This window comes from Purpureocillium takamizusanense, chromosome 6 (genome assembly GCF_022605165.1).
Source record: "Purpureocillium takamizusanense chromosome 6, complete sequence".
NCBI classification, from domain to species: Eukaryota; Fungi; Ascomycota; class Sordariomycetes; order Hypocreales; family Ophiocordycipitaceae; genus Purpureocillium; species Purpureocillium takamizusanense.
In genome coordinates, this window is record NC_063073.1 from 1,074,169 (window position 1) to 1,085,134 (window position 10,966).

At 59.1% G+C, this 10,966-nt stretch overlaps 4 protein-coding genes across 6 annotated transcripts; 2 read left to right on the forward strand and 2 right to left on the reverse strand.

The window, feature by feature from the left end:
- Positions 1–223: 223 nt before the first annotated feature.
- UBC12 (NEDD8-conjugating protein ubc12) lies at positions 224–1,632 on the reverse strand. Of its 2 annotated transcripts, none has more exons than XM_047988234.1 (3): positions 1,409–1,632; positions 1,258–1,351; positions 224–1,151 (listed from the first exon to the last, which is right to left on the reverse strand). In XM_047988234.1, exons 1-3 carry the CDS (start codon positions 1,427–1,429, stop codon positions 676–678), a joined length of 591 nt encoding a protein of 196 aa, XP_047844227.1. In that variant the 5' UTR covers positions 1,430–1,632; the 3' UTR covers positions 224–675. The 2 variants fall into 2 exon arrangements, with proteins under 2 accessions (XP_047844227.1, XP_047844228.1); XM_047988235.1 differs by having other exon boundaries at positions 224–781; positions 862–1,151; positions 1,258–1,632.
- Positions 1,633–1,857: 225 nt separating this feature from the next.
- On the reverse strand, positions 1,858–5,466 carry CHS3_2 (Chitin synthase). 2 transcript variants are annotated; one of them, XM_047988236.1, is made up of 4 exons: positions 5,185–5,466; positions 4,925–5,131; positions 2,282–4,810; positions 1,858–2,189 (listed from the first exon to the last, which is right to left on the reverse strand). In XM_047988236.1, the coding sequence occupies exons 2-4, from the start codon at positions 5,012–5,014 to the stop codon at positions 2,052–2,054; spliced, it is 2,757 nt and encodes a 918-aa protein (XP_047844229.1). In that variant the 5' UTR covers positions 5,015–5,131; positions 5,185–5,466; the 3' UTR covers positions 1,858–2,051. The 2 variants fall into 2 exon arrangements, with proteins under 2 accessions (XP_047844229.1, XP_047844230.1); XM_047988237.1 differs by having other exon boundaries at positions 1,858–4,810; positions 4,925–5,466.
- Positions 5,467–7,630: 2,164 nt separating this feature from the next.
- Positions 7,631–8,264, forward strand: JDV02_006810 (uncharacterized protein; the record flags this gene model as incomplete). Its single annotated transcript, XM_047988238.1, has 1 exon — positions 7,631–8,264. One exon carries the CDS (start codon positions 7,631–7,633, stop codon positions 8,129–8,131), a length of 501 nt encoding a protein of 166 aa, XP_047844231.1. The 3' UTR covers positions 8,132–8,264.
- Positions 8,265–9,594: 1,330 nt separating this feature from the next.
- Positions 9,595–10,966, forward strand: JDV02_006811 (uncharacterized protein; the record flags this gene model as incomplete). Its single annotated transcript, XM_047988239.1, has 2 exons — positions 9,595–9,646; positions 9,705–10,966. 2 exons carry the CDS (start codon positions 9,595–9,597, stop codon positions 10,964–10,966), a joined length of 1,314 nt encoding a protein of 437 aa, XP_047844232.1.

Consider the following 10,966-nt stretch of genomic DNA (forward strand, 5'->3'; position numbering starts at 1 on the left):
CCTTGCACCAATAGCCGCAGGCGCCTCTTGAGACGCTTCGCGTTCCATCATCTGTTCGCGGAGTATCTTGCGGTCTTAGAAATTAGCCACCGGTCGCGGTGCGGTTACGAACCCAGCGGGGTTGCGAAGGCATGGTGCATTAGGGAGCGCTGGCGCATCTCGCTGTTGCTACCTACATCGAGGGAACAAGCGCGATAGGACGGGATTACGGGCAGTCAAACACTCCGAGATCGCGCATCGCTGTCAACGGCTAAGGGAGTCAAATACCACGGCTACGCTCCTCAGCGAGTGCAATGCAACTAGCTTCGCTTCTGTATCAAGTGTCTTGCGCCACGCCTAATGACCAGACGGGCTGATGCCATGCCACCGCCATACCTCTAGTATCCCGTCCCCATGTGCAAACTCGGGCCCCTGCCGTCTCGCAAGGATCGGCGCACAGCATCTAGCGACACCCTCCTGACTTCCACACAATGTCTGAGAGGATGGCTTTCCCTTTGTTCACATGCTATGCTTCTTCTCTCCCCCCCCTCCCCCCCGCGATGCTCTAGTCGTACCATGTCGTAGGCGACACACCCTTGGGTACGGGTGCGCGCGCCGTGGCCCAGTGCCTGACAAGCCAGGCAACCCGCTATTTGACGACTCGGTCGTAAGGCGTGCCTTTGACGGTGCCTCCACTCATTGACATGCGCACGTTTCGCTTAAAGCCTTCCCGGTTATGTCGTAAGTCCTCGGCGGCCTCCTTATTGAGAGGGTCCGAGGCGTTTGGCTCGAGGAACAGGAACTAGCATCGCATACCAGCGTCAGCCCATGAGGGACACAATAGCCCATGCAGCCTCGCTCCACAAAGCGAGGGTAGCCTACCTGCAGCCCAACGATGACGGCGTTGAGGTTCAGCACGGGCTTCCAGTCCTCGCGCAGGATGTTGAGGCAGACCTTGCCCTCCAGGTCGATGTTCGGGTGGTAGATGGTTTCCCGGCACCGCACCTTGGGCGGCTCGTGCGGGAAGTTTTGGTTGATGGCAAAGTCAAACGTGAACCTGCCATTGCGGTACATGCCCTCGTCGGGCTCGATCGTCAGGACAAAGTTGAGGATGTCGTCGGGGTCTGGGAACTCTGTCTTCATAGTCGACCCGAGTGACAGCTCCGACAAGTCTGCGCAAAAGAATCAAGGTCAGCTTCAGTTCAACGGCCAGCCCGACTTGGGAAATTCCAGGCCCTCGCGTGATGGGAGAAGCCAGCGTAGGCAGCCGTTGCGCACCTTTCTGCACCCGCAGCTGGGCAGCTGTGACCTTCTTCTTTTTCCCGCCGGCTGCTTGACCTTCGGCATTTTCAGCCTGTTTCTGCTCTTTTTTCTGTCCCCGTGTTAGCCTTCCACGAGGTCGCACGCCCTTGAATGCGTCACTGCCTACCATAGACCATATCTTTAACATCTTGGGTGACGTGGTGCCCCGCGCGAGGGGTTCTTGGTCAGTCGGACGGCTTCAGGCGGACAAGAGACTTTGATGCGTGCCGCCGAGCCTGGCGCTTAGGGACAGTTGTGCAGGAGAGCGCCGCAGGGGCCGGATGCGAGATGTGGAGGCGCAACGGAAGCGGTCAGGTCGTCACCAGGGAGCCATCGCCACCGGTGGCCGGGAAGGTGTCAGCGGAAGGGACCGCTGTGACCGATAAGATAGGGCGGTGGGTTGCTTGTGGTTTCCGGAGTTTATGCGGTCGCCTTCAGCCAGGGGCGGCTGAGCGCCTGAAAGTGACGCAGCCGCGGGGTTGGGGTGGGACCAAACCCGCTACCAGCGACACGATATTTTCTAACGAAGAAAAGCCCACTGGGCACCAGACCGTCACATCATTCCCAAAGGACCATTGCAAGGAAGAAGTTCGAATAGGTATTGCCATGCATTAAAACCGAACAATCGTTACAGTGGGACGTGGTCCCAGATGAGCCAATTTGTCTACAGTCGACACCCCAAGTGATGACCCGTATTGCCTGTAAAGCCACCGTTTTCCAAACACAGCCACGTGCCCGACGTCGCGGTAAACCAGATCCGATGTAGACTCTTATCTGCGTGCGAAGCAGCACATGATGCCAGTCTTGCCCAAGAACCACAGGAAGCCAATGAACCGAACCAGCGACAGAACTGCTGTAGCGTACAGCAGAAACTTGAAGAAGTTGGCGGTACGGACCGACGCCGATTTCTGCAAGACATGTCAGCTATCGCCTTCAGGATTCCAGTAATGCCGCGGTGTTTGTGTGTGTTTGGGGGAGATGGGTTCCGAAGGAGACTTACGCCGATGCCAAACGAGTTGAAGTTGTCGCTAGTAATGACAATGACCAGAAGAATGTTGGAGAAGAGCCAGGACACGACCAGGCCGGTTCTGAAGGACTTGTACGAGTCCTCGACGTCCTTCTTTTCCACTTCCTCCACCTCTTTGAAGGGGGCGAGAGCGCGGCGCACCGTCTGCTCAAACTGGCTGTCGATGTCTTCCTGCTCCTTCTCGATTTCCTCCACGACGACCTCGTTCTTTTCGCCCTTGGTGATATTCGCGGACGGCAGAGCTTCCGCTTTGTCGGATCCCTTTGTGCCCCACGAAACGTCGTGCCAGTTGTTGAAGGCGTACACCATGAGAATGTTGATGTACGTCGACATGAGCAGGAGGTAGTAGGGGAAGGAGTGGAACATGTGCCACGGGTCCAGGTACAGAAACGACGCCAAGAAGTACAATCCGTAGATGGTGATGAGAGCAATCAGGATGACGCCAGCCGCACCGGATCCCGAGAAGAAACTCTTGACGAAGTCCGCTCCCGAATCGAGCTTGATCTGGTCCTCGATGGGCGTGTCAAAGGCGCGCGCGACGAGGTAGCCAGAGAGCACCAGAATGTAGCCCTGAACCAAGCCAAAAAGCATAAAAGAGGCGATGTAGGTGAACTTGGAGCCCTTCGGACGGTTACCCAGGGCCAGGATGAACTGGAGAATGACAAAGGCCAAGTAGAGATACTTGAGCAGTGCGTTGATAATTGGCGTTGCCGTATCACCAAAAGGCCAGGCGTGGTGCTCCGACGTGCTCGACGAGGCGACGACCGGAGTGCCAACAAGGTCCATGATGACAGTCGTCGTCAGGTAGTAAGACGCCAGAGAGAACCAGGAGAAGATCAGGTTGAGGAAGTTATAAATGAGCTGGATGTGAAAGAAGAACATGCGGATGATGTTGTGACCGCTCTTGTAGATACGACCAAAGTGCATCAAAGAGTACAACGAGGCGGCAAAGGAACCGTTGAGCCAACGACGACGCTGGCTGATGAACTCGGCAGCGCCTTCGGGCACGTCGGTCTCACCCTTGGCGGCCTTGATGTAGGTCAAGTGCCACTTCTGACCGGCCTTGGCGACCAGCTCGAAACACAGGATTCGGTCCTCGGCCAAGAACATGTTCTTTTTGAAGATGTTCATGCCGTCAATGCCCTTCTTGCCTAGGATCTTGGACAGCGTGTGGTCGCCGTGGAAGTACTGCTCCAGCGGACGGCCCATGATTGCTCTAAATCGATAGGCGGAGAAGGCACCGGGCAACACACTGACGTAGCCGAACGACGACTCGAGGGGCTTGTCGAGAATGTTGGATATCTTGTACTCAAAATTTTGAACTGCGACGAGGGGGTTGAAGAGCTTCTTGCCGCCCTTGCCCAACATGGCGTGAATCTCACCGCAAGCGCCTCCCAGGTCCTTGTCATTGTAGAAGCCCTCCCACAGCGCGAGTAGAGAGCGTGGGCTGGGTTTGGTGCCGGCGTCGATGAGGATGGTGACTTCGGGGTTCAGGATGCGGCCAAAAGCGTTGAATAGCCAGCGATGGGAGTTGATCTTCTTGCTGTTCTTTTGCTTCAAGCAAAAGATGAATTGAACGGGCGGCAGGTTCTGCGGGCTGTCGCCCGTCGGGCGGATGAGCTGCTGGCCGGGTGTCACGGACAGCTGGCTGGTGTACTCGAAGATATGGGCCACGGTCTCTTTGCCGTCAACATCCTTCTTGATGACACCGTCTTGATAAATTCCCACGGTGGCGAGGACGTCGAGAACATTTTTGTCGGCCTTTTCGATACCGTCAAAGACCAAGCACACGACAATTTTCTGCCAGGCGGGGCCACCTTTATTCCAGAAGGTTGACTTCTTGAGATTGACAATGTCGCGAATATTTTGCATGACGCCGTGGAGAGTTCGCGAGAGTAAGACCTTGTCCTCGTTGTAGTACGTGATGGCGATAAGAAGCTCCGTGTGTCGGTTATACATGCGGGGCCGCAAATCGTAGCCGTTCTTGAGCGTAAACTCGTTGGGGTCACAGGTAGCAGCCGTATAGCGCATCTTCATGAACTCTTCGTTGCCGCCCTCGACGTCGCGGTACTGAGGCTGGACCGCGTTCTTGATGGCGCTGGGCACGGGATAGTCAATGCTCAGGACGGAGCCCTGGACGAGCTTGACCTTTCTGGTATTGTAACGCTTCAGGCCACCGCCCGTGCCCTGGCCGAAGCCGGCGGGCTGCTGTCGCTGCATCCAGCTGTCCTCCTCATCATTGAAGGTCGAGGCCGGGCGGTCGTAGTGGTAGCCGTCCTGCGGGAATTGACCGTACGCCCCGTGCTCACCCAACGCGCCCGAGCCAGCTCCGGGGTGCTGCGCAGCTCCCGGGGCATAAGACTCGGTGAGGCTGTACGCGGAGACAGGGCGGTCGGGGGGCGTACCGGCGCCGAGACGGTCGTGCTCGTAACCCAGTGAAGGGGGCTCATTAAGCAAGTAGCGGCCAGCCTCATCGTCGTGTTCTTGAGGCGGCATGTGATACTGTGCAGAGGGTCTCCCACGTTAGCGACATGCGATTGGGCTTGCAGCCGTTGCGGCCGCTGAGCCGTTGCTGGCGCGTCTGGGGAGGGGCAGTGGGCTAGGAGAGGAACTCACGTTTCCACCGGGAGACAAGTCCTGCATCGGGTGTCCGCCACTGCCGTACTCATGGCCCTGGCCATGGCCGCCGTGGCCTTGGTACGCCATGATGGTGAAGCGTGGTGCTCTCTCGAGCTATTGTGGCAATCGCGGGCAGTGCGTGCGTGCGTGCGGTTCGATAGCAATGCTCAACTGGCAAGCGTGGTGTTGTCGATGATGCGGAGGCTGGGGTGGGTTATTTTCCCCTTTCTCGCTCGCGTGCAAAGACGGCGTCGCACCTCTGCTGGTAAGAAATCTGCTGGCAGGAGCTTTGAGGTTGGGCTTCCTAGTCCCGCCCAAGCGTCCAAACTCAGGATGCTGTAGCTCCGGCAACAGTTCCCGGTGACGATGCAGAGGTAAATACCAGCCTCAAAGCGAACGGCAGCCGCTGGGTCGACGAGGAGGCGGACGCGGAGGGAAAGAGGGCGACAGTCGTGGCAGAGGAGAGGGCGAGGCGATGGTGCGGCTGGGTTTGGTTTTGGGGAGATAGAAAATGCAATAAAAGAGACGGGACGGGGGACGACGGCTCAGGGGAGTGACAGTCGCTGAGGGCGGTATACTTTACGGCGATCACAGGCAGGCCTTGTTTCACAGCTCCCCCAAGCAAGGCCAGCGCACCCACTCTCGAGGTACCTATCTGGGTGGTGCTACCTACTAGGTAGGTATTCGCCCTTGCTCAAAATAGGGGACTGGGTAGCGCTAACGCGAGCTGAGCCACTGGCAGCGCAGGAGCAACCACTGGCAACTGGGGCTCGCTGGGGCTCACTGGGGGCTCCCGTCCACCACCTCATCCTGGGCTGTCTGTGCTCCTCCCGCCCACGCGGCTCCACGCCCCCCGTCCGAATTCTGCTGGGTGGTGGTCTCCCAGTTCTTCCCCTTGCGAGGTGGTGGTGAGCGGGCGAGGGCGTGGTCGGGAGCAACTTGGCGATGAAGCGACGCGACAACATCAGTTGCTACCACATGCTCGAACAGTTGCCACCCTTCTCGCCTCCCGCTGGCATGCCAACCTGAAGTACCGACCACCCTCTGCAGGGTCTGCGCACGGGACAGCCTCTACAGGCGCGATCGGCGGCCGCTGTGTTGTTTCTCGCCCACCACGCGGGCAGTAAAGGTATCAGTCATCCGTACAAGGTACTTCGTATTTATTAGTTGCTACACTGGCCTTTCCGTCGTTCTCTTGTCGACGCGCGCGCGCGCGCCCCAGTGCTCGCAGCGGCGTGGGCATTTCCGTCTCAGCCCAGGAGTCAGCTGGCGCACGTCAGCCTTGTGAGCAGCCTGGACGAAGCCCGTCTGTAAAGTCAGGGTGGCTAGCAGCCGGTCATGTCATCCACGGCGCTGCTCGGATAACGCAGCGCCGAAAATTTTTGCTCGGCGGATTCCTCAAGCCGCCAGTGCTGACGCGGACCATGCTGTTGGCCATGTGCGAAGAAGGATGGACTCGCACCCGTAAGACGTTGTCAGGTATGGGTACGGGTACGTGGAGGCGCCGAGGTAGGTGTTCCGACCAACGCGTCACACAAGGCCTGTCAGCCAAGGTACCTATGGAGGTATACTATCAACCACCTTGCAATTACTCCGACGTCTGCGGCCAGCGGGCCGAATCGACTCGCAGGCTCACGCGGGCGGACGCCTTCACTACTCGAGGTGGCAAGTTAGAGCCCATGCCCTCCGTGCGATCGGAGAGCTGCATGCCACAACACGAGGTCGACCAGCTTCGACTCGATGCACCACCTGCTAACTTTCGGGTGGGAGGTACCTACATGGCTGCGCCGCCGGGCCCCCCGCCAGCCGGCCCCGGCCAGCTGCCGCCAGCCCCCCCAAAAATAGCTCCGCGTTGTGGAGGGCGAGGAGTGAGAGTTGTGGGTGGAGTGGAGAGGCTGGTGTGCTGCCATGGCATCCAATCTTGGTGGAGGCGGTGCACCACGAGTCGTGTCCTCCCTCCTACCTGGCAGCAGGGAATCATTTCGATGTTGCTACGGGGTATGTACTGTACACCCTACGGAGTACTTCGTACGAGGTGCTACGTAGAAGAAGCAGTCGCGTGAGCCACAGTTGACGATGCGGCCACGTCTTGCCACCTTCTCGAGTCCCTGTGCCCCTCCAAGGCCATGCCTAGACAGAGAGAGTTACAATCCACATTCAAGCCGCTGCCCTGTCGCCTCGGAATACAACTTATGTATGCATATCCGCATCTCCTGTCGAGAGGGTTGGAGATTCGAGCAATCAATGCCCGGCCGCAATATCGACATCAGGATCTGACCGGGATGGCCCGGCATCTATAGAAGCCCTGGCATCAATTGCTCATCTCCGTTGGGACTCTGCTACGTGGACCGCTTGCAACTTGGCGTTGCTTTTCAACAAACGTCGGCATCATCGCCGGTGGTGTTGTAGCGTCTGACGGGCAACTCATGTGTGTGCCGCTGCGGCGGCTTCGCCCGCCGGCACCGGTTGAGAGGCTACGAAGTAGCAAAGGGGGCTCGAACGCAGTGTAGTCGCAGGTGTGCATTGACGGACTGAAATATGTAGTGTGGACGAACGCTCCCCTCCCCCATCCTCCCCCGTCCGCGATCCGCATCAACACAAAGCTTCGCCCACGATCCGGGGCCGCGGTCCGGCGCCAAGAGATCCTATATACTAACGTATCCCTTCACGTCGTGCGCTCTGGGTGAGGCGCTGCGGCTTGTGATGCGGGAGGCGAGCTTGCATCTCCATCGTACGCCCTCGCTTGCCCTTCTCGTATCTGTATTCGCACTTGACTCTGTCGACCGTCCCTTGCTTGGCCAGGTTTCAGAGAGCCACCCCTCCTATCTCTGGCAAAAGACATGTGACGTGCGCGGTGGCGACGGTCTCCAGACCGGAACCTCGAACCGCGTCACTGCTCACCGTGCCCGCAGGCTTGATCAAGTAGAAGAGCTGCTGCTGTGGCCTCCCTCTTGGCCGGCCGTCAAGCAGGAGTACCCAAGGCAGAACAGCACAGTGGTGCCGCATTTACGCGGCGGGCGGCAGACGGCTTCGAAGCTGCGTGTCGGCCCAGTCGTGCGACGTCCGCTCCTGCTTCCATCGCTGGGTCGTCCCCTTGCTGGGACCCACGCGCCACTGTCGCAGCAAAATTATTGCGTTCTGCACACGGCACTGGCTGCAACGGTAGGCCCCATCCCCTGGTGTCGACGTGCAGCTCAGCGCTGAGAGAGTGGTCGAAACAAAAGGCTTGTCAAAGATTGCAGATGAATTGGTTTGCTCCTGTGGGCGAATGAAGAGCAGACGGCTTTTGCGATATTACAAGGTATCGCCTGATCGTCTACTCCGTTCACACTCCTCTCAAAACGTAGTAAACGACCGATCGATGGCTCTATAAACCCGCATCGCCCGTGTGTCGCCATCTCCGTGTTGTCATCCTCTTCTCTGCCCTTGTCCGCCCATCTGCCTACTACATCTTGGCCGGAGCGCCCGGAGAGGCAGCTCATCGGTGCTCAGCGCTGCTCTGCTGGAATGCTCCCAAGGCGCGTCGCCGACAGCAGATCGTCCGTCCGTCTGGTCTGTCAAACCCAGCCGACGCGAGCGAGCGAGCCCGCGTGCCATCAGCAGCTACAACAGCAACAGCCGCCGCTGGCCGCAGTGCGCCGCATCCGCCCAGGCCACCTCGAATGCCCTGCTGGGCGACTCTCTCTGCTCTCTCTACGCAAGGATGGGTCGCCTCGTCATGCAGGAGGCGATGGCTGACCTGCACGACCAGCATCATGTCCAGCAGCTCGTCCGTGCACGCGGGGCGAGTCCCGCACTGTGTGTTGATGGGCCCCATCCAGGGCCCGGTCCAACGCTAGTCGTCGCACGAGTCACAGCCACCAGCCGCTGTACCCCCTCTGTTCCTGGCCCTGCCGGAGGGTCCGCGTCTGCCCTGGGGGGTCGCTCAGCGGCGCGCATCCAACGGGCCAGGGGCTGCGCCGCGTCCACAATGCACTGTGCAAACGTCTTTAATTGCCTCGCCCACACCGGCCCTGCTCGGCTCTAGCACCCCCTGCCCCTGGCGCAGTCACCGTCCTTGAACCAAGGCCAGCCCAGCCAACCATCGCTCCCCTCCCATTTGATCCCCCCCCCTTTGGGTCGTTGGCGCCATTCGTCTCCGCTCCGTGGTGAGACCTGCGCCGGCCCTCTTTGCGTCGTTTCGTTCGTCTCCCTCCTCCACCTTGCACTTCCATCGACAGCACCCGCCGCCGACCGACGACGACGCTTCATCACAAGCAGCATCGCAGCATCGCCGCATCGCCGCATCGCCGCATCGCCGCAAAGCGTCGAACTACTTCCTCGGGCTCAACTCACGTCTTTGCTTCGATTCACAGTCGCCAGGCCGATATGTCTTTCACTCCTTTGATTTAGCATCATTACCATACCGCCGGTCGTTCCAACTCAAGAGCTAGCCTCACAGTCCAATCGTTTCCACGCCATTTTTATTCCTCAACATCAGCGACCCCCCCCGCTCCTTACACCCGGTACACTCGAGCATCGTTTGCAGGATTTATCACGCAGAGCCCGACCCCGTCCGGACCTCACTAGGGGACGACGCTGCCGTCTCTCTGCCGTATCCTAGTTGCGACACTCTCCAATCGACAGGACCGCATCCGTACCCTACGCTATCGTGACAATTTCTCAAGATGGAAGTAGAAAGGCAGATGTTTGCGAGGAACTTGGTCGAGCTGAGAGAAGGTAAGTGACGAGCCGTCGCTAGGACCAATAGAAGATAAGCACTGACCTCATCATCCAGCGCTGAAGCACGTTCCTCTACTGAAGAGAGGATGCGTGCAGTGCGATGGCAATGCAAAGCTCCAGTGTCCGTCCTGCCCCCAAGGGCAGAGCTGCCAGTTCTCGGTACCTACAGACTGCACACAATGCCCGGCGGCGGTCTGCCTGCCTAACGACACGACGCCTCCGCCGAGCAACGACGGCGGAAAGTCCGGCGGCGACAGCGGGCCCAACGTTGGCCCCATTGCCGGAGGTGTCGTCGGTGGTGTTGCGGCAATCGCCATCCTGACGTACCTAGTGTGGAGGTTCCTCATCAGGCCCAAGAGGTCAAGCGTCACCCAGTCGATCTACGAGCCTTCAGGCAACTCAGCTCGCGACGTTGAAAAGGACAATGCTTCGCGAATCACTCATCGCTCATCCACCCACACAGTCCACTCCATCGCATCTACCGTCCTGACGCGAGCATCCAACATCATCCAGATTGCGTACATTCCCGGAGTCACCAACCGAGCAACGCCGACGTCGCCAACAGTTCTCGTGCCTCCCGTGCCGCCGATCCCGATGCATCACTCGGGCGCGCATCGTGCGTCCAACCAGGACGACCAGCACTTCTTCGTCCCCGGGAACCTACGAGACTCCACATACTCTGGCATCTCCGAGTTCTCAGACCGCACGTCGTATGCGCCGCGCTCTAGCATCGCGTCGACAATATACGGCAAGCAGGCGCAAATCCAAACTCCCGCGCAAACAGGCATGCGTGCCAAGCCCACTGTCGTCAGCGTCAAGTCAGGTAGCGCGAGTGGGGCCAACACGCCGCCCGTCCCTAGCATCGACTTTGAGAGGTTTGGTGCCGGAAGACCACAGAGCAACGCCAGCGTCTTCAGTGTCGGCTCGACTTTTGTCAATAACGCGAACACGGCCACGCAGGCACGGGCGCAAGTGGTGAAACTAGGAGGGGGTCTGAAGAAGATTGATGTCGGGGCCAAGTCAGAGGCCAGCGTCTCATCCACGTCGTTGGTATCGACATCGTCTCCGACCCCGTCTACCAAGAACACAACAGCAGACTCCCACGCGGCTACAGTCAGGAATCCGTCGCCTGTTGGTGATCTCGGTCCATTCTCCGACCCTCCGGGTACGCCCAAGACGCCCAATATCCCGAAACTCGTGGCGGTCATGGAGGACGATGAGGAGCCCACTCGGTCTGGAAGCCGAACGTCGAAACGGTCTCCATCGGTTGAAAGGGGCCGCAGCCCTTTCGGTGACGAACACGCCACAAAAGAATGA